Below are 23567 nucleotides of genomic sequence, written 5' to 3'. Positions count from 1 at the left end.
ATTGTGGCACGCCACCTCTATGGGCCACCACAGGTCATCAGCTGATTTGCTGACACTCACGCGCACATTACACGCGCCTTGCCCCGCACTTCCGTCGTTGTCGTTTTCTTCACTCATCACAACGGCCAATGCAACTCTGGAGAATGTTGACGTGAGCTACCCTAGTTGGTAGGAAAGCCCTGTTAAAAGTATGCCACAGCTTTCTGCGGCTCTCTGGTGAGTTCCGTTCATTGGCTTGGGAGGCAGCTGTGGTCAATGCGGCATCAGTCACTTGTAGCCCTGGTAAGGCGATGGTGGTAGACGGTGTCAAGGCATTCAGCACTGAAGTAGACGGTGTCAAGGCGTTGACCACGACTCGGAGTCGCGCGATGGCCCGAGAAAACTAGGTGGGGCTTGCAGGTGAATAGCATGCAGAGCCAGGGGTGGCTGCCGAAGATATGAAGTACTCCTTTATTTCCGTACCCACTGCGGTGGTATACTTGGCCGAGAGTGCTCGGACAGCCCCGCTGAGCCGACAGATTACGGAGCGGGAAGTTGTCAGCACAGGAAATGTCGGAACCGGTGCCTATCAATGGGAACCCGAAAAGTAGCACATCAATGGGAACCCGAAAAGGCCCTACTTATGCGGAGCGTGTCGTTTTATCCTTCGCGATATACGCCAAAAGCCTGAATGACATCTGTTGAAAGCTCACTGTTTGGAAGAGCCTTGCGACCGAGATCTGCATCAGGGGGAGTATACGTGACGTTCCCGAACGATTGGAGCACGTAAGCCTTCTCAGACGCAGGTGATAGCGAGGTTTCTGTCAAGTAGTGTCCTGGAACCACCGAAGAGGCATTGACACCGTGCCCGGATGGTTTGATTCGGAGGTGCTGCAGTGGTAGGGCCGTGGAGTCTATAATTAAGAAAGCGGGGACGGGGTTCCCGTTTGGAGAGACCCGCTCTGCCGACGACCCCCGAAGGCACGAACAGGTGGCTTCAGCTGCAAGTTTTAGTTGTCGAACTGCGCCATTGTAATGAGACAAAAAGACACAACGCCTGATCGCTGGCAGGTTGTTCTATTATCTGTTTTTTTCTTCCGCCTCTTATAGCGTATGCGCCCGTGCCCAAAAGGCACTGTCAGCCTTATATATATATATATATATATATATATATATATATATATATATATATATATATATATATATATATATATATATATATATATATATATATATATATATATTATTGAAATACGACGGTTCAGCTGACGCTTTATTCAAGCAACAGCAAGATGGCACCAATGACGAAGAAGAACGGAACGAAGACTGATGATGTTTATCGACAGATGATGAAGATGACGTGCAATGAATTCTTACAGTAATTTCCCCCGTCGGCGGAAGCGGCCAGCCTGGCCGCGAATTACGCTGTGGAACGCATACGATAGAGCTTCAGACACGAAACGTGCACAATCTCTGTCCCGCGGCAGCGTTGGTCAGTGGGGCATGAACAGGTGTGACACGGTGGTTCACCGGTGAGGTCTGTTCGACAACTTTGTAGGAGCCAAGATAGCGTGACTCAAGCTTCTAGCATAAGCCAGGCGTTCGCGCAGGAGTCCACAGAAGTACATCGTCACCAGGGCGATAGAGAATGACGCAGTGAGTGGCATCAGAACGATGTTTGCGATCTTCTTGGATAGCTTCGGTGTTTACACGGACAATACGACGGCATTGAGCAACACGGTACAGAAACTGGTCGCAAACGAATGGTGAAGAGTTGACGGGGCCAAAAAAGAATGAAACGTCGAGTGGTGATGTCGGTTGGAGTCCGTATACGAGGAAAAATAGAGAATAGCCTGTGGTTCATTGAACTGACGTATTATATGCATACGTGACAAAGGGGAGCATGACATTCCAATTGCGATGGTCCGGTCGGTTATACATGGACAGCATGTCACACAGCGTGTGATGAAACCTTTCCGTTAAGCCATTTATTTGTGGGTGATAGCTAGATGTTGTTTTGTGAACTGTTTTGGATGCTTGAAGAACTTCACTGAGCGTGCTTGAAAGAAATGCCTTGCCCTGTTCGCTCAGATGAACACGAGGGGCTCCGTAATGTTGGTGAATAGCATTCAAGAAGAAAGTTGTAACTTCCGAAGCAGTTTCTTAAGGGATCGAGGCCGTCTCAGCGTACCGGGTCAAGTGATCAACCGTGGTGACGATCCATCTCTTGTCGTCTGATGTAGTTGGTAGGCGCCCGAAGAGGTCAATTCTGACGACAGAGGACGGCTCTGATGGACAAGGAAGTGGTTGTAGGGTCCCGACTGGGGCAGTAGTGGGCCGCTTGCGGTGTTGGCAAAGTGCGCACGAGGCAATATTGTTAGCTACCGTCTTGGAAAGACCTGGCCAGAAGAATCGACTGCAGATGCGCTCGTATGTTTTGTAGTAACCCAAGTGTCCTGATCTCGGGTCGTCGTGGGAAGCGCGCAGAACTTCAGTGCGTAGTGCGCGTGGTATGACGGGAACCCATCGGTGGCCTTCCGGGTGGAAAATGTATCGATATAGCACATCGTCCTCCAATTTGAATAGTCGGAGTTGTTTCCGGAGCCTGGCATTTGGGGAAGATGAAGCGCCGGTAAGCCGACCGATGATGTCAGTGCAATGCTGCTGTCATCATTGCTGCTGCCGTCATCAATGCTGCTGTGAAATACTGACATCATCAATGCACTGATGATGTGAGTGCAATGATGATGTCAGTACAATGCAGATTTGTGAGCACAAGAGCTCAAATAGCTGCATTTGAGCTCAATAGCTTCATTGTCGAAAGCTCTTTCTTTTTGCCCAGCCTCAGGTAGATTTAATGCATTCCAGCTTTTAAAAGATTTAGATAACTTTGCACGTAACGTGCGCCTTAGAGAATACTTTCATGACCGTGAAAATTCTAATAACAATACAATACCAGTGCCGTCACACAAGAGGTGGACACCACCACCACAAAGTAATCAATGCCTCGATATGTACATCAGGGCTGTACAGCATGACGTCCTTGAGGCGTACAAGACCCGTGTTCATTACCAACAAACTTTAACAAAGAAGAAAAAGGCAGCGCTCGAAGAACTATCCAATAACTCTGGCATTGTCATCAAACCTGCCGATAAGAGAGAAGCAATCGTCATTCTTGATAAAAAGGATTACATAGCGGAAGCTACCCGACAACTCTCCGACGACAGTTTTCATGGAGCTCTCCCAACTGACCCAACAGATAGTTTTGAGTCCATCTTGCAAGATAAACTAATGACTCTATCAGGAGAAAGAAAACTAGAGGAAATAATTGTTTGGTTACTTATTCCGCCCAGCCCTGTAGCCGGCAGATTTTACATACTCCCGAAGATTCATAAACAAGGTAATCCGGGCCGTCCAATCATCTCCGGTATCAACACTACAACCGATAACTTGTCGCGCTATGTTGATTTCGTTATTAAACATATTCCCGAGACATTTCCATCATTCGTCAAGGTCACAAATAATTTTCTTCAAGACATATTAAGTCTTAAAATTCCCCAAAATTCAATACTTGTAACACTGGATGTCGCTTCACTCTATACTAACATACTGCATGCCGATGGAATTGCTGCAGTGCTTAATGCATACGAGGATTCTTGCCTCGATAAACCAGTCGATAAAGAAGCCCTACAATTGCTATTGAAGCTTATCCTTGAACTCATTAACTTTGAATTTAATAACTGTCATTACGTTCAGATTAGTAGCACATCAATGGGAACCCGAAAAGGCCCTACTTATGCTAACATTTTTATGGGCATTGTAGAGAATAGTTATCTGTCCAGTACTGACCTACAGCCTTTGTTTTACAGACGGTTTATAGATGATATATTCTTAATTTGGACACATGGGAAGGACACGCTCTTAAAATTTATAGATGTATTTAATAATTTCCATCCGTCAATCAAGCTTTCGCACAGTTATTGGACAAATTCTGTTAACTTTTTGGATCTCACCGTTGCGCTTTCCAAAGGAAAATTGCTCACAAAATTATACCCCAAACCTACTGATAGAAACCAGCTTCTTCATTTTCAGAGCATTCATGTGCGATATTGTAAGACAGGTATACCTTATAGTCAGACTCACCGTTTTAAGCGATTGTGTTCCGATCGTGACGACTTCCTATGTAACTGCGAGCAACTTAAAAGCGCTCTCATTAAACGACGGTATCCAGCGGACTTGGTCGATGACGCTATAGACCAAGCAGACGAATTGAACAGAGCCGACATTCTTAGCGCAAACAGTTTGCCTGAACAACGTGCTGGCACCAATCTCGTATTAACTTATTAGGCATGAGTGCCAAAGGTTCTTTCTATACTCAAACTCCACCACAACATCCTTAACCAAAGTGACCATCTGAAAAATTTCTTTCCTGAACCACCTCGCGTAGTTTACCGGCGCTCTAAGAATCTCCACGATATGCTAACATCGTCAAAATTAAACAGACCCACAAAATCTGGCTGTGCAGCTTGCAACAAACCACGCTGCAAGGCTTGCCTACATATGCAAGCCACCCAGGGAGCCGTTAGTACGTCGTCTAACTTCACCCTTAAAAATCACGGCCCCTTTAATTGCGATAGCTCTAACGTCATATACATGCTCGAGTGCGCCGTCTGCCAAGAACAGTATATTGGCCATACAGAAACATCATTCCGAATACGCATCAACAACCATAAATCACATACCAATACGCAACCTAACCTCCCGCTCGCAAAACATATTCGCTTACCAGGGCACTTGTTCGAAAAAATTAGGGTCACTATACTTGAATCGGGCTTTCATTCTCAACACAATCGGGAAATCCGCGAATTGTACCTCATTTACAAGTTCAACACTGCCATCAGGCATAAACTAAAGTACAGGCACGCTTTCTAGTGAGCCCACCAAGCATTATCAGCCTTAACCCATGGCCCGTAGCGTGATCGGTCAAGCTTGCTGGATACCGTCTCTAATGCGTCTGTTATTGTGTATATTTGTGTGTCCAATGTTTGCAGTCACTTGAGTTCATTAATCCCCGCCGCTATCACAGTTGTGGATGCAAGACTGTATTTGAACGCGCACGCACAGTAAAACTACTCATCTTATTTATATCACAATGACTGAGCTGTGTATACGACGCGCAATCTGCTGTACTATCACGTGGTCTCCTGATATTTTGATATCCATGCTTTCATTGTTGCTTCATCATTATTTTTCTCCGGTTCTTACAGAGTTATGCAGTGTGCACGAAGTGATTTCTGCTATTTCGTGTTGTACATCTCTATATATGTACATATATTTATTTATGTTTTTGCCTGATATCTAACTGTACCTTCATGAACACTTCACGCTATGAGTTGTCTAATCGCTAATATACGTCGTCAATCTTTATTATCCCATGTGGGCTCGGTGACTGTGCAACAGTGCAGTTCACTAATCCGTTTGCCTTTGCCATGCAGACCTACGCCCTCATCGCCGCAGTCATGCTTTCTGGACCTGTGCTGCCCCAATCTGCAGCCTCTCTGATCCTAGCGACTCACAGTTGCGGGACCGGCGCAGGCAACTGGACACGCCACTTCGTTCACGCTTCAGCGTGCATGGAAGCGCCACCCCTCAACCTTTCCTGTCCTCCCAAATAGCTGGTTTCATCGCGGAAAACAGCATCGCCACCGACATCAGCCACTGCCTCGCCTATAAAAGACCAACACCGTCCGCCTGCGCTCTGTGGGCTCGGTGACTGTGCAACAGCGCAGTTCACTAATCCGTTTGCCTTTGCCATGCAGGTCAGTAATTCACACAGTCTATTCGCTGAAAAATCTAGTAATTACTTCTTGGTACAGTCTCCGAGCCCACAGTGTTGCAATTGCCATTGCCGCTGAATGCGCGAGTGTCATTTATTCCTTGTTGCTGCAAGCCGGTGACGTTGAAACAAACCCCGGACCTAGTACCATTCAAGAAGTTGCCACCGAATTAAAAAAATTATCCGCTGGTCAATTCACCGTTCTCACCGAACTAAAAGAGTTGAAGAATCAGTTGCGATCAACTGATAAAGTAATAACAGACTTAGGTAAACGAATAACAGATCTTGAGAATCACTTCAAGTCCCTTTCATCTCTTAAAGTTGAAATGGACAGCCTGAAGGCTACCACACTTCAGATGTCCCACCAGATAGACAGCTTATCAGCCCGAGTGGACGACTCTGAAAATCACTCCCGTAGAAACAACTTAATAATCTATGGCATTCCCGACACTAACCCTTCTGAACATTTCACTGAACCGGAAAAATTAGTCATTGCTCTTTTTGCTGATCACATGGAACTGAATATTGAATCAAAAGATATAGACAGAGCACATCGTCTTGGCCGTCACGCTGCGGGCAAAGTAAGGCTGATAATTGTAAAATTCAATACTTTTAAAACAAAGGACAAGATTCTTTCAAACGGCCGCAAACTTAAAAACACCGGTTACAGCGTTGGCGAAGACTTTTCCGCAACAGTTCGAACTGCTCGCAGGCATCTTATCGCTTTCGCTAGGTCCCAGTCATGTCCATTTATGTTGACCTTCAAAACACTACGCATGGGCAAGAAACGCTACATATTTGAGGAATCGTCACAAACCGTTAAAGAATTACTATAGCTAGTTCCTCGCAATCCAAACGCGCGTCATGGCCCCAGATCCACCCCCCGCCCACTACTTTCGCTATCAGTTATTTTTACTGTAGCGAAGCCTCCGAACTATGAAATGGGCCGAACTCTTGAGTACCTTCTAGTGGGGCTACCCAACAAGGACGCCGCTCGCGCCGAGAGCCCGTGCTTGGCCGTTACTGTCGCCATTGTGCTTGCTCGCTGTGGGCCGGCTAATAAACGCCTTAACATTTTGGTGGAGAGTGCTGTGCCCTTCAAACATCTTCGGTTCACATTCGATGCCCTTGGAGCTTAGATCCCGTACCGTGCCTTCAACCATGCAACAAGACGCCGCCCAGCAAACGCTTCCTCCTGCGCCGACGCCATGTTCCGGTGTCCCCCGCATCCGCGACCCACCTGTCTTCACCGGCGCGGATGGCACCGACGTCGAGGACTGGCTCGCCATGTACGAACGCGTCAGCGTCCCCAATCATTGGGACGAGGCAGGTAAACTCGGCAACCTGGTTTTCTACCTCGCGGGTGTGGCCGGCATGTGGTATAACAACCACGCGTCTGATTTCGCAACCTGGTTCGATTTTAAGACCGCTATCACCAACGTTTTTGGCCGCCCTGCCGTTCGTAAGCTGCAAGCCGAGCAGCGCTTACGCGAACGCGCTCAGCAGGCCGGTGAATCATTCACCAGTTACATTGAAGACGTCCTGGACCTATGCGAGAAATCCAACGACAGCATGTCCGAATCAGACAAGATCCGGAACGTCATGAAGGGCATTGACGATGATGCCTTCACGATGCTGCTTGCCAAAAACCCAGGCACAGTAGCTGAGGTCATCACGCTGTGCCAGAGCTACGAGGAGCTCCGCCGGCAGCGTTCGATGACCCGTCGCTCCACACCACGAGATGCAGGGCTTGCAGGCTTGGAGGCGAGCTGTGACCAGGTGGCACTGCTGGCAGACCTCAAGTCCTTCATACGCGAGGAAATCGCACGGCAGTTCTTTCTCCTGCCCTTTGCCCACCCACCGGCTGCTCAACAATCGGCAACTACCGTTCCCCCCCCCCATCCGCCGAGCGATTGAGCAGGAAATAGCGGAGGTCATGCCTGCGTACCACCCACAACAGCTTCCTGCTCCTGTACCCCCAAGCTACGCCCAAGTGGTCGCCAGGCCGCCTCCAGTCGTTCAAGCGCCCGCCCCACTGACTTACGCCGAAGCTACCGCACGACCTCCATCCTTTGCAGCGGGTATGCCGGCTACGTATGTTGACGTGACCTCTCAGACTCAGCTCCAGCACCCCCTGCAGCCTTTCCAGCCACCGTTCCGTCCATCGGCTCTTGCGTCATGGACAAGACCTACCCCGGCGAACCGATGGCGCACATCCGACAACCGGCCCATTTGCTTTGCCTGCGGTTACGCCGGCCACGTAGCACGTTATTGCACTCGCGTACAGACGCCCCATATCTCGTCGCCTGTTGCTGGCCAGATCAGACGTACCTATCACGAGGAAACGCCGTTTATGCCACCGCCAACTCACATAGCTTCATCTTCTCGTAGGTCACAGTCTCCACGACGTCGTTCCCCGTCCCCCATGCGGCCAAGTTCAGCTGCTCACGAGCGGGAAAACTAGTCGTCGCAGTCCCCGAGGCAAGGACTGCGATGCTATCGCATTGTGAAAGCCCTCAGAGCCGCCCATCTAATGTCATTGACGTGCTTGTGGACGGTGTTCACGCATCTGCTTTTATTGACACAGGAGCTGCAGTATCCGTTATGGACGAAAAATTTTGCCGCTTGCTTCGTAAAGTGACGACGCCAATTTCTGGATTGTCCCTTCGTACCGCCGGTTTGCATCGTATCCATCCTACAGCAGGGTGCACAGCTCGCGTTGTCGTTCAGGACGTTCTGTATGTCTCCCAACTCATCATCATTCCCGCATGCTCTCATGACGTCATCCTGGGGCGGGATTTTCTCTCCCGCAACGACGCCGTCATCCATTGTGCCGCCGCCGAAATTGAACTCTCCCCCTTCTCGCATTTGACGCCGGAAGACAGTTCTTCGAAAGTGAGCAAGATTCTCGTGAAAGACGATACCATAGTGCCTCCAAGCTCCACGATGGGTGTATCTGTCTACTGCGCTAGACTCTCCGACACAATTGCACTCGTTTCGCCATCCGACCGTGCTTGCCGAAGGAAAGGGTTGCTAGTACCTTTCGCGACCGTGCAAATCACCCAGGGCAACGCCTCTATTTTCGTGACCAACCCATCCCCGTACACTGTTACCTTGGTTCGAGGGGAATGTCTCGGCAGAGTGGAACCAGTGGATAACGCACAAGTCCTGGACGTACCTGATGACTCGCGTTGTCCCAATTTGCGTACCATCAGTGCTGTTTCCACTTCTGATTCATCATCTCCTGATGTATTTGGCCCTTACATTGATGACAACCTCACGTCGGTACAGCGTTCCCAGCTTCTGAACTTGTTGCGAGAATATCGTTCTTCTTTCGATGTCGGGCGAAGTTCTCTCGGTCGTGCGTCCGCTGTTAGGCATCGTATTGACACTGGTGCCCATCCACCATTACGGCAACGTCCCTACCGCGTGTCGCCTGCTGAACATCGGGAAATTAACGAGCAGGTTGATGATATGCTCAGACGCGACGTTATTCGGCCCTCGGACAGTCCATGGGCGTCTCCTGTTGTTCTTGTTGCGAAGAAAGATGGTTCTGCGCGGTTCTGTGTGGACTACAGACGGTTCAATAAGATCACTCGCAAGGATGTTTACCCACTGCCCCGCATCGATGACGCAATTGACAGCCTTCACGGAGCCGAATTTTTTTCTTCTCTCGATCTGCGCTCGGGGTACTGGCAAGTACCCATGGCTGATGACGCTCGACCGAAGACTGCGTTCATCACACCCGACGGCTTGTACGAATTCAACGTCATGCCGTTTGGTCTATGTAATGCACCTGCGACCTTTGAGCGCTTGATGGACACCGTTCTGCGCAACCTGAAATGGCACACGTGCTTGTGTTACCTCGATGACATTGATGTGTTCGCTCCAGATTTCTCTACGCACCTCCAACGTCTGAAAGAAGTTTTTGCACGTGTCAGCAATGCCGGCTTGCAACTAAATCTGAAGAAGTGCCGATTTGCAGCACGGCAACTCACCATCCTTGGGTACGTCGTGTCCAAGGATGGCATTCTTCCTGACCCAGCCAAGCTTCGGGCCGTGGCCGAATTCCCCAAACCTGCGTCCGTCAAAGAACTGCGTAGTTTCGTGGGCCTGTTCTCGTACTTCCGACGCTTCATACGAAACTTTGCCACGATCATATCACCGCTGACGAAGCTCCTTGGAAGTAACGGGTCCCTCAATTCATGGTCGTCTGAGTGCGACGACGCGTTCGCGAAGCTCCGCCATGTGTTGACGTCTCCTCCCATTTTACGCCACTACGACCCTACGGCCCCGACGGAGGTGCACACAGACGCCAGCGGTGTAGGCCTCGGCGCTGTCCTGGCGCAGCGCAAACCCGGATTCCCTGAATATGTCGTAGCATATGCAAGCCGTACGCTCACGAGAGCTGAGACAAACTACACCGTCACGGAGAAAGAGTGCCTGGCGATCGTCTGGGCTCTTACAAAGTTTCGACCGTATTAGTATGGTCGCCCATTCGATGTCGCCACCGACCATCATGCACTATGCTGGCTTTCATCATTGAAGGATCCCTCAGGCCGTCTCGCCCATTGGGCTCTTCGTTTACAAGACTACGACATCCGCGTGCTGTACCGCAGCGGACGCCAGCATGCTGACGCCGACGCCCTCTCGCGCTCCCCTCTGCCTGAAGGTGATGTGCTCTGCTCAGTATCCTCGGCTGCTGTTTCTGCCATTGACGTTGACATAATCGCTACCGAACAGCGAAAGGATAATTGGATCGGCCCGCTGATCGACTTGCTCCCTGATCCATCCGCAACGCCCTCCACGCGTGCATTGCGTCGTCAAGCTCGCCATTTCGCCATTCGTGACGGCCTTCTACACCGACGCAATTACGACGCCGACGGCCGGCAGTGGTTACTCGTGATACCCCGCAGTCTGCGGTCAGAGATATGTGAATCCTTCCATTCTGATCCGCAATGCGCGCACTCTGGGGTATTCAAAACCTACCATCGCATTCGACAACGCTACTTCTGGCGCGGGATGTACCGCTATGTGCAGCAGTTCGTTCGCTCTTGCCTCACTTGCCAACGCCGTAAACCGTCAGCTCACATGTCGCACGCCAGTCTACAACCGTTACCTCGCCCTGACCGTCCCTTTGGGCGCGTAGGTATCGATTTGTATGGACCACTTCCTCTGACGTCGGCTGGTAACCGCTGGGCCATTGTTGCCGTTGACCATTTAACGCGATACGCCAAAACCGCCGCTCTCCCTGCGGCTGCTGCGCGTGATGTTGCGTCCTTCCTGCTGCATCGATTTATACTGCGCCACGGACCACCCCAAGAGCTTCTCAGCGATCGAGGCCGTGTCTTCTTGTCGGAAGTCGTCGAAGCCATTCTGACGGAGTGCCATTCTGTCCACCGCAAAACTACTGCTTACCACCCACAGACGAATGGCCTCACCGAACGCTTTAACCGCACCCTCGGCGACATGCTTTCTATGTACGTCGCTGCCAACCACACTAATTGGCATAATATACTGCCCTTCGTCACCTACGCCTACAACACCGCCCCTCAGAGCACGACTGGTTTTTCACCTTTCTACTTGCTGTACGGAAGGCACCCGTCGCACACCATGGACACGATACTCCCGTACACGCCGGATCCATCTGAGTGTACACCTATTTCCGAGACAGCCAGACTTGCTGAAGAGTGTCGCGAGCTTGCCAAGTCTTTTACGACGCAAGAGCAAGAGCGGCAGAAGAGTATCCGTGATGGCTCCACCACTTCTGAGCCCACGTTCCTTCCTGGTGCGCTTGTATGGCTCTCGATCCCGACCTTTGCCGCTGGCCTCTTTTCCAAACTACGTCCCAAATACGAAGGCCCCTACCGTGTCATCGAGCTCACCTCACCCGTCAACTATCTGATCGAACCCGTTGAACAATCTTCGGACATGCGCCGCCATGGGCGAGACATCGTCAACGTGGAGCGCCTGAAGGCTTATTATGACCCGCTCATAATAACAAGCTGTTAGGTCGCCAGGCGGCTCCCTCTTCGACCCCGGGGTAATTGTAGCGAAGCCTCCGAACTATGAAATGGGCCGAACTCTTGAGTACCTTCTATTGGGGCTACCCAACAAGGACGCCGCTCGCGCTGAGAGCCCGTGCTTGGCCGTTACTGTCGCCATTGTGCTTGCTCGCTGTGGGCCGGCTAATAAACGCCTTAACATTACTAATATACGCAATTTTCTTCCAAAGCGAGACGTCATTTCTAATCTTGTTTCCTCGTCGAGCAGCAACATACTAGTTTTATCAGAAACATGGCTATTCAGTGACATTAGCGACCATGAAGTTCTTACAGACCTTCCAAATTTTACAGTGTTTCGCAAGGACCGTATAGACAGGCGAGGCGGGGGCGTGGCTATTGCAATCAGCAAAGATATTTCTTGTACTGCGCTTAACATTCAGACTGACCTCGAAATTATATGGCTTCTTTGCGCAAACATGCCACTCCTGAAACTGTTTTAATTGGTGCCTGTTATAGACCTCCCCACAGCACTCCCGACTTTGCTAGTAAGCTTAACGACACGTTAAATGATTTAACTACTGCATACCCTAACGCCCGCATTCTTCTTTTTGGGGATTTAGATCATCCTCTCATTGACTGGGTAAACCAAGTTACTTTGACGTCAGGAGAACCCGAAGCGCACGACTTTCTTGATGTGTGCCTCAACTTTAACTTAACCCAACTTGTAACTGAACCAACTCGCGTAACTCAAACGTGCGCCAATACCCTTGACCTAATACTAACAAATCACCCTGACAGCCTTTCGTCCATTACATATCTTCCAGAAATTAGCGATCACAAGGTAGTTCATGCTGAGTTTACGTTCAATCCGGTGTCTCGTCAGAAAAGTAAAAAAACTATACGTCTTTATGACAAAGAAAATTACACAGCTATCATTGATGAACTCCGCTCTTTCTTTCTATCTTTCGAATCATTTTTCCAAAATAGATCAGTGCAAGATAGCTGGAAATTATTTGCGGACAAAGTGGATTATCTTGTGAGAAAACATATACCCACATTCAATTTCCAGACCGACACTCAAAAGCCCTGGTTCACCAAAACATTAAAACGCCTAGAAAACAAAAAGAAACGCCTCTTTCGTTCAGCCAAACAGAAGGGAAGCCAATGCGCATGGGAAAAATACTATGTAGCCGAACATGACTACCTAGGAAAGATATGCGAAGCAAAACACTCTTTCTATAACTATAACTTGCCGACCATTCTAAAAAGTGATCCACGCAAGTTTTTTGAAATAATCAACCCTCACCCCACGCAGTCTACTAACTTCACCAACGATGCCGGCAGACCTGTAAGTGACGTTGATTGTACAAACATCTTTAATAGCGCATTTGGATCAGTGTTCACAAAAGAAACAGACATTTCATTTTACATGCCGACTTCCACTATCGAACTCTTGATGCCACCCATCACATTTTCCGTGTCTGGTATAATATCTATAATTAACAACCTAAAGCTGTCGTCCTCCGCGGGTGTAGACAATATTAACTCCAAGTTCCTCAAAAACACTGTAGATGTCTGCGCCGAATATTTATGTTTATTGTTTTCGCAGTCACTTGTCACAGGCCAACTGCCCGACGATTGGAAAAAAGGGAAGGTCATTCCAGTCTTCAAAGCTGGTAACAAAAATTCACCTCTAAATTATCGTCCCATCTCATTAACTTCAGTGCCTTGCAAAATCATGGAACACGTCATATTCACTCACATTATCAGTTTTCTTGACAAGGTTAATTTTTTTCATCCTGCACAACATGGCTTCCGAAAAGGGTTTTCATGCGAAACTCAACTAGCACTTTTTGTTCATGACCTTCATTCCAATCTCGATAATAACCTTCAAACCGACGCCATATTTCTAGATTTCACCAAAGCATTTAATAAGGTACCTCACAAACGCCTGTTACTGAAACTCTCCCACTTAAACTTACATCCCGCAGTCTTAATCTGGATCCAAGAATTCTTACATAACCGTTCCCAATCTGTCCTTGTAAATGATCAGCTCTCCAACTTTATTCCAGTTACATCAGGTGTCCCTCAGGGTTCCGTCCTTGGCCCCTTGTTATTTCTAATATATATTAATGACCTACCAATGAACTTAACTTGTAACATACGCATGTTTGCTGATGACTGCGTTTTGTACCACACAGTAACGAATGTATCTGATCAAATTAGCCTCCAAAGTGACATTAACCAAGTGTAGCGTTGGTGTGAACGGTGGCAAACGGAACTTAATCCTAACAAATGTAAACTTGTGTCGTTTCAGCGTCGCCATAACCCGCTCACCACTTCCTACGTAATCTCTAACACTCCTGTTCAACTTGTGCAATCCTACAAATACCTTGGCCTAACTTTGTGCAGTGACCTAACTTGGGCTGAGCACATCCGGACTATCATCGCAGCTGCTAATCGTACTCTCGGCTTTCTAAAACGTCATCTGCGCAACACACCCCGCCATGTAAAATTATTAGCATATCAGTCCCTCGTAAGAAGCAAGCTTGAATATGCATCGTCAATTTGGAGCCCACAACACGCGTATCTCATTGCTGCACTCGAATCACTTCAAAATCGTGCTACTAGATTCATTCATTCCTCATATGCCTATCACATTAGCGTGTCATCTTTAAAAGAAGAAATTGGCCTGTCCCCTCTATCTTCCCGCTGCCGCATTGCCACCCTTTGCTTGTTTCATAAACTTTTTCACAGTCCACTTGCAATCGAACCTTACATTCCCCCCCCCCCCCCATTTCGCAGGTCATATCGCATTGGCCATGTCTTTCAAGTTGCCCGTCAACGTTCCCACACCGTTACTTTTGCTGCCTCATTTTTTCTTCGTGCAGCAAAAGACTGGAATGACCTCCCCCACCATATTGCAGCAATCACCTGTCCATCAACATTTATGCATAGCGTCACAAGCCATTTTTCAAGCTAATTCATGGCTTTTTTGTACGTTTTTTGTAACCCCACCCCTTATGTAATGTCCCCCTAGGGACCTTTAAGGTAATAAAATGAAATGAAATGAAATGAATTGTATTTATAAGCAAGCGCATTGACATGTACTTGTTACTTTGACAAAGGCTGGTCCACCAACCGAAACGTCAGTCAGAATATACCGTGCAAAACCAACGTGCGTCGTACTCTATTTTTCGTTATATATATATATATATATATATATATATATATATATATATATATATATATATATATATATATATATATTATTTATTTATTCAGAGTTTAAAAAAAATATGCCTACACGCGCCATTACTTTCAACTTTCCAGCGAATGATGGACAGTGTACTATTGGGCTGAAATATGCAAACTTGTCTCGTGTACCTCTATGATGTAGTCGTCTTTTCTGACACGTTTGAACACCTTATTCACCGCCTACGGAGTGTGCTAAAGGCTATTCGATCGGCATATCTCACACTGAAACTAGAAGGGTGCCACTCTGGGTATAAGGAGCTCAGGTTCTTGGGCCATGTGCTGAGTGCGAGAGGTGCCCGACCCCATCCTGACAAACCTACCGCTGCGGGCGCTTTTCCAGCACCTACTGACAAAAGGGCTGTCTGACGTTTCCTGGGCTTGTGCGCTTATTATAGGCGCTTTCATGAAAGTTTTTTTTCTAAACTAGCGGAACCCTTGACGACACACCATTTGTCTGGGACAACGAGCAACAGGCTGCTTTTGCCAAGCTACGACAGCGCATGCAGTCAGCACCCGTTCTTGCACATTTTGACGACGATCCTGAGACAGAAGTGCATACTGACGCCGTAACATCGGCCTCGGCGCATTGCTCGTTTATCATCAACACCGAAAGGGAAGAGTTATAGCTTATGCTAGCCGCTCACTATGTTGTGCCGAGGCGAATTACTCGACCACGAAAAATGAGTGTCTCGCTGTGCTATGGAAGTTCACGAAGTTTTCCTTTTACTTCTATGTCGTCCCTTCAAAGTTGTGACGCACCATCATGCCTCTGTTGGTTGGCGAACATACGTGATCGCTCAAGACTGGCCTGGTGGAGCTTGCGCCTAAAGAAATATGTATGACATAGCTATCGTCTATAAGTCGAACTGGAAGCACGAAGACGTAGACACGCTGTCACGTGCACCAATTCCACCCGTCAGTCGAGAAGCAAAAGACGATGGCGGTTTCCTAGGTGCCCTCAGCTCATCGGACTTGAGCAGACGGCAGCGAGACAATGACGACATTCGACCGGTCATGAATTATTTAGCAGGTCGTACCGAAGTCATACTATGCCATCCATCTCGTGTGTTGTTATGTTTTTGTCTTCGGGACAACGTCTTGTACAAGAAAAACACCCGCTCTACGAGCCGCGCCTACATTCTCGTGGTTCCTAGAAACATTCGGGATGACGTCCTCTTCGTTGCTGTTACGAGCCTACATCTGGTCACCTAGGCTACTCACGAACACTCGCCAGAGTAGCCGAGGTGTACTATTGGCCGCGCCTATCGGCAGACGTCAAGCAGTACGTAAAAGGCATTCGTGAATGTCAGCGTCACAAGTCACCACCAAGCAGGCCGGTTGGATCACTTCAACTAATTGACCCGCCTCAAAAGCCCTTTGACCAAGCCGGCATGGACCTTCTCGGACCTTTTTCACTATCGACCAACGGCAACAAATGGGTGATTGTCGCCACTGACTATTTGACACGCTATGCTGAGGCAGAGGCCATACCCTGAGCCACGGCTGTTGGAAAATGGTAATGATGACCAGCACAAACGAAACATGAACATAGAAGAAAATGAGGACACAGGCACTCTCTATCAACTAATAAAAATCTATCAACATATCTCTACAGGCACTCTCTATCAACAAAAAATAATTGACACTGAAATGTGCGCAGTTGCGTTTTTGCGCAAGAGTTCTTTGTTGACCATCTCTGGGGTGTGTCCTGTGTTAATTTTTGCCCGAGCTATACATATCTGTTTTTTTTCATTAAAGGTCCCGTTGATAGACAAATCCAGTTTATCGGGCCCTGTCATTGCACTGCTTCTATAATAGGCATACAATTCACCAAGTGACAATATGATGTGATGGCTCATCACATGGGGTCATGATGGCTCTACTAACTGTTGCAATCTGTGACGTTATGATGGTGTCATATGGTGACGAACATTTATTTGCACCACTTGAATCAGCGCCAATGCACCGATTGAGGACGCTCGTAAATTTTCGCGTTTTGTCACCTTAGTACGTGGTTTTTTCAGTCATCCGGCTGCTACACGCTTGTTGTGATGCTATCCCACACAGACGTGAACAGTTTGTGTTGATACGCACCAATTCTATTTTGCATCTCATCTTAGTCAATGCTAGAGGCTATATACAGGGAACCTGCAGCTACCAAGCCATGTTCGTAAATCAGTTGGGCACCTGAGCAATCCCCGAGGAAAAAAAACTTTTCGTAAGTGTGAGCAGAATATGCAACAAATAACGCAGGGGCGTGTAGTGTGGACAACCATACACACCTGCTCAGCGTCAGCCTCATCCTTCAAAGACACGTCTTCCTTGGCAGCCTGGCGCTCTGGTTCACGCAGGCTGCTCTCGTCCGAACTCTGCCACGATAAAAAAATATTTAGCGTGCAGTAATATGCAAAACACTTGTAAGGTCAGAGCTAGAATTTCATTTATCTTGTCTAACAAATTATCGTGAGAGTGCTCTTTCTTGGGCGAGTAAGAAAGTCTTAGCTGAACATAATATTTATGAGCCATTCAGACAAGCAAAGACAATGAAGCAGGCAGAATAGAGCGCCAGCCTAGCAACTAGGTTGTCGTTGCAAATCCACCTTTTATTAGTACATCCTTGGCCACGTGGCCAAAGATGTATAGAATTCAACGTGATAGAGTTTATGCTGACATCCCTCATAAATGTGCCTGCTAATTTAATTACGGCGAAAACAGCAAAGGAATGCAACCACCTGCCCACCTTCATCGTCATTATTCCAAAGGCCTCTTTATTCAAATGAGCTGTTTGCAGTTTTAACTCTACACACCAGTCGCTCACAAGCACTAACGATCGCAGTCATCAGTACAGCACTGTCACGAATTTATCTCGGGAGCGCTTGCGGAGGACAGAATTGATAGAGAGACGCAAGAGACGGACGTCGCAAGACAAACACGCTTTATACCCCGAGCAGGAAAAACCAATTAACTGAATTGACAATACAGCACTCAATGCCAATAACTCTCAAAACTTGAATAACACTCAATAATTCAAAAACACCCAATCAGTCAAAATCATCAATAACCGTTCCCGTACATGGGCAAACCCAAATTGACTGAGGCTCAGTCCCAATTCATTGCTAGCGCTAAAACGTATGGCGTTCACAGCGTCAACACTAGAATGTTCTCACAGCTTGTCGCGTTGCGAATCATTGCCCGTCGCTGTGTCAACGTTTCGTCGAGCCCTCCATCGTTGACCGGCTGCTTACTTCTTACGGTCACCGTCGGTTGCTCCCGCAGTATAAACCACTCGTCCCAATCACCGGTGTCCCGCTCCTTGTCTCAATTTTCGGCCTTGCTAGGCCCCACTCGTCAGGCACACTCCCGATGACGTGTCCACTCGGCTGACCTTGCTGGTGTCCTGGTCATATTCGTCATCTTCGGCCCCGCTTGGCCAAGCTAAACTCGTCCTTGGCCTCAATGAAGACGCACTCCGATGGCTGACGTGGGCTGCCTTCTTACTATCACGATGTGCAGCAGCCGCAAGTCCACAATGAACTGCTAGGCAGGGCGTGGCAAGTCCGGGCAGCCTCACTTGGAAACACCTCCGAGGTCGAAGGCTACTTCCCGGGCCTGTTCACGCCGACATCTTTTAGACCGAAACTGCCATGCTGCTCCCGTCGCCATAGCGACGCTCGTTTCACACGTCTTCGCAGCGCGGCGTACCAACACATAGTGCCAGCTTCTTTGAGGACTTTTCTTCTGGGCTTGGGTCGCGTGCCACGACCTTTTCTCTGACCAATCTGCTGCGACTACATGGCTAGTGCGCGTGCCCTCGGGTGACTCTTTCTCCTCGTGCACAATCGCCGCGCTTCCGCGTTTGGCACACGCCTCTTGTTTCTCCTTTACGAATCACAAGCACCCAGTCAGAAAGACTGGTAATAACGACGTGAAGCAGGCACCGCGCTGCGCCGTGTCAGCTTTTCTTCTTACTGTGCGCTACCTGCCTCGAGTGCTGGTAGTGCATTGCTCGGCTGTCTTTGTGACTAATGATGAGCAAGGTGATTGCATCCTCTCGCAACGCCCATGACATCCCATGTGTTCTGGACAATATATGCTCTTCCATTGCGCAAAAACAAACTAGTGCGATCTTTCTACAGCTCAGTACACACAGCACATCATCTTGCTTCTCCCCCCTTTGCCCTGCCCTCAGTGTTCTACTTTCACCTGTTTCATTTTTATTTTTACTGCCACAGAAGCTCGTATTGTGGAGACGACAGCATGCCCGACAAGACCAGCTGTGTCCATCGTCTTCGACGTGTGTTCTATCTTGAAAGTTACAGCGTTAAAATTGGCTAGGAGTGGTTACCACAAATCGGAAAATGCACCACATTATCGCCGAGCCACCATTATACCAATGGCAATTATTAAGCCTCCTCAATTGTTTGATTTTGCTCGTTAGCAATGGGACAAGGTGTCCTCCTACAAAACTGCGTTTTTCCTCACAACCCGGCAATGTCGGCGTCGCAGCATTTTAATTACGCTTGGAGGGGTACTGGTGCTACGTCGTGGAGTTCAGCCCCACCGTGGTGGTCTAGTGGCTAAGGTACTCGGCAGCTGACCCGCACGTCGCGAGATCAAATCCCGGCTGCGGCAGCCACATTTTCGATTGAGGCGAAAATGCTGTTGGCCCGTGTGCTGATTTGGATGCACGTTAAAGAACCCCAGGTGGTCGAAATTCGCGGGTCCCTTTTCTACAGCCTTTCTCATAATCATATGGTAGTTTCAGAATGTTAAACCTCACATATATATCATATGAATCAATCGTGGAGTCCGCTGAAATGATCCCGGGCTGCGACGGTGCGCTAGAACATTCTAGCGAGCTGGATGCTTAGGACTTGGCAACGCTTACGCGATTAGGCTCACCTGCAAACTTGCTATTCCTATGTGGTAACAAGTGCTGTATTGTTGCGTCGGTTAAGATTGAATTGAATTTGAAACACTGTTTTACATAGGTGAGTAAAGCTGTAAATCGTTACCGCTTTATCCGTAGAGTCTTCTAAATATACACGAAAGGGCATATGCACTAAAGGGCATATGCACGAAAGTGCATATGAGAGCGGCAACGCCTGGCGCTTCAGCGAGTGTGAAAAATATGGGTATTACGCGTATTTTTTTATTTTTATGCTTCTGGCTCTGTTTGTGTTCGTGTCGCTGGAAGCTGCTTTCTCGCGAAACGAAAATGTGCAATTCTTGAGCGGCTACACTTCCCCACCTCATTCCTTTAGACTCACCATTTCAAATCGGCTCACGAAGTTCAAGACGGTTTGTTATTTTTTCCGAAACAAAACCGAAACACAGCAATAAACGAAGCCACAAGTGTGATTCGCCGCCCGGAAGCATGCAGACTAGGCAAATCCGTGTACTACCCATCATTCTCATGATCGCTGAACGATCGCAGTGCCAGAGCCCCTTCTGGGTTACTTAAAAAAACTGTATGGCTTTATCTGTACACTAACCATCTTTATCATGATCATGAGCTTACAACATGCACTGCAGGAGAAGGCCTCTCCCATGTTCCGCCAGTGAACTCCGTCCTGTGCTTGCTGCTGCTACTTTATACCTGCAAACTTCCTAATCTCATTGGCCCACCTAACCTTCTGTCTTCTCCACGCCCGTTTGCCTCCTCTGGTAAGTCAGTCAATTACCTTTGATAACCAGCGGTTATCATACCTACCTACTACGTGCCAGACCCATGTTGAACGTTCTGCATTCATCTTCACCCTCAAAGCTACAATCAGCTCCAACCTGACTTCTTTGCAAACACAACAGCTGCTTGCCTTGCTGACTGAGTGCCTGGCCGAATTGGCTGGCCGAAGGGGAGAAGAGTGGCGCATCGGTGACCGAGAACCGTGACGCGGGAAACGGGAACCACCGGATTCATCGAGGCTCTGCAGAGATGGCGAGCGGTGTTCGTAGCGTTGATAGGATGGACCATGTTGAGCAACCGCAGCACGAAACTCCTCCTTTGCGTAGTAGTCGTAACCGCGTCTCTCATCCTGTTGACATCAACAAAACTTGGATATAGGGCCACGGATTTCACAACAGCAGCAGATTGGACGAGGTGGGTGCCAGGCGTTGGGGGGCGGATGTGACGTTCCTGGGGCCACGACTTTCACCAACCCATGCATTGTGGGCGTGTGGCGTGGTTGCTGTTTAGGTGATGTGAGGGCAGCAACCTGAGCGTAGGTTGGCGTTGGTACAGGGTCACATCTGGCAATTTCGAAACACGTCATAGCAAGAAATTTTTCCGTAACGATGTTGCAGAGGCTGCTGCCAGGAGATGTCGTGCGGAACTCAAATAGGCTGGAAGTATATTGCGCTTGAAGTTCCTCGCGTACAAACGATCAAATCAGCGCTCGCAGGTCACTGTCATTGGTTACGTCAAGAAGAGATGTGTCAGGCTGCAAACGAAAGCGATGGAATTCTTCGAGGCACTGATACGTGGCGATGACTTATTTAACTGTAGCAAGGCTTCGCAGTGCAAGAGCGTTGAATGCCGCAGCTCCATTGCCTCAGGAGTTGGCTTACCCTCTCAGTCTCTGTCACTGAGTTGTCCGTGTGTCTAAAAGGGCGAAAACATCTTCAATCTAGAATTGTGGCAGTCGCTTGGCTAAGTTCTTTTTTGCAATGTCAAAATGAATAGAAGGGTTCAAGAAAATCCGTCGTAGCTGGTGTTTAAATGAGATATGAAGTACAAAATCGAGCTGGTGGTTGAAAAACCAAGTCTTCGCTACTGCAATCAGGTATAATGCCACACGACCAAAGCTTCGCGAAATCGCCCCTTTGATTGAGGGCACTCATGCGGCCGTACTGCTCAAACCAGTCCTCAATGCCGTCTTCACGAAGTCCAGCGAACACAGGTGGATCTTTCTGAAAAGTGGTTACCAAGTAGGGAGCGATTCCCATAGATGCCAGCGTCGAAGATGCTCCATCATTGGAGTTCTCGCTTTGAGACATTGCCGAGGTCGTTTGGCGCAAACGGTGGCCTGAATGGAACTCCAGGGATGTATTGAAGTGGAAGTCATAAAGGCACCCTTAGAGCGAAAGGACGGGGGGCCAGGAAAGCACGGCTCCCCACTTAGGAGACGACGTTCAGCCGGCAAGTCACTTCATTGACACACGAGCCTAAGATCCGCTACTGAGACCCAAACGGTGATAATGGTTATCCACAGTGGATAAGATGAAGCGTACAAATCATTCCAATATAATTGATTGATTGATTTGTGGGGTTTAATGTCCCAAAACCACCATATGATTATGAGAGACGCCGTAGTGGAGGGCTCCGGAAATTTTCACCACCTGGGGTTCTTTAACGTGCACCCAAATCTGCGCACACGGGCCTACGACATTTCCGCCTCCATCGGAAATGCAGCCGCCGCAGCCGGGATTTGAACCCGCGACCTGAGGGTCAGCAGCCGAGTACCTTAGCCACATAACCACCGCGGCGGGGCAAATTTCAATATATATATATATATATATATATATATATATATATATATATATATATATACATATATATATATATATATATATATATATATAAATATATGCTCTACCACTGAGCTACCACGAGAGCTATCCCCCCAGCCACTTTATAGGGTTTATGTGTGAATTTAAACGTGGGAGTGTCAGTCTGGGCCACCAGTAGTCATGCTGGCGAGTGTGACACACTCTTTTTGAGCCGGTTTGGCGTCACGTAGCATGTGAACTTGTTACTTATTACGAACCGGAAGCTGACCAACAGTCGCTCGAATACAACCTAAAGGCACTAAGTCTCCCAGTACGAGACCCTCGTTAATGAATTAAGGAAAAAAGTGTACACTTAAGGGCTCGTTTTCCCGTGTTTTAATCAATAATAAAGAGATCTAACAGACAATAATGCCAAGGAAATCATAGGAGAAGATATTAGACCGAATCGTAATGTGACTATGAAGAAAGAAAAGTGGCTGAAAAGTTAACTTGCCATGGGTAGAATCCAAACCTGCGACCTTCGAATGACGCGTTCGATGCTCTACCACTGTGTTACGACGGCAGCTATCCTCCCGCCACTATGTATATATATATATTATATATATATATATATATATATATATATATATATATATATATACGTGAATCGTGAAATCGTGAATGCATACCTGATTGCTGATGTCTCCGCCGGTTGGCTCATGCGTGCCATGGGCGTGTACAGCTGGAAAATGTTTGGATAACTAGTTAAGTGTTAAGTGATTTGGCAGGTGCTTGCTCGAATAAGAATTGGTTATAGGCTAAACATATATGGTTCGACTATGTGCAGAAGATTTCTTACGTAAACTGAATGCGCAAGTGACGTCAGCCGCGTAAGGGAACGTTCTGTCTATTAGCGTTTAGTATGTATTACATGCTGCATTACGCAAGGGTCTGTAGTACTAATTAAAGGTACAACTTACACAGGCGTGCTATTCTGTGAA

General features: G+C 48.1%; 1 protein-coding gene across 1 annotated transcript in view; it reads right to left on the bottom strand.

The window, feature by feature from the left end:
• The window catches only part of LOC142803189 (testis-specific serine/threonine-protein kinase 3-like), a 286989-nt gene that overhangs the window by 10512 nt on the left and 252910 nt on the right, over positions 1 to 23567 (bottom strand). The window contains exons 9-10 of the mRNA XM_075888282.1: positions 23256 to 23308; positions 17361 to 17447 (exon numbers count right to left, since the gene is read on the bottom strand). Of these exons, the coding sequence (XP_075744397.1) occupies positions 17361 to 17447; positions 23256 to 23308 (140 nt within the window). The remainder of the gene's footprint in view (positions 1 to 17360; positions 17448 to 23255; positions 23309 to 23567) is intronic.

This window comes from Rhipicephalus microplus, chromosome 3 (assembly GCF_043290135.1).
Source record: "Rhipicephalus microplus isolate Deutch F79 chromosome 3, USDA_Rmic, whole genome shotgun sequence".
In the NCBI taxonomy this organism is placed as follows: Eukaryota; Metazoa; Arthropoda; class Arachnida; order Ixodida; family Ixodidae; genus Rhipicephalus; species Rhipicephalus microplus.
The sequence above is the reverse complement of the archived record's forward strand: the minus strand, read 5'-3'. Positions and strand labels throughout refer to the sequence as shown.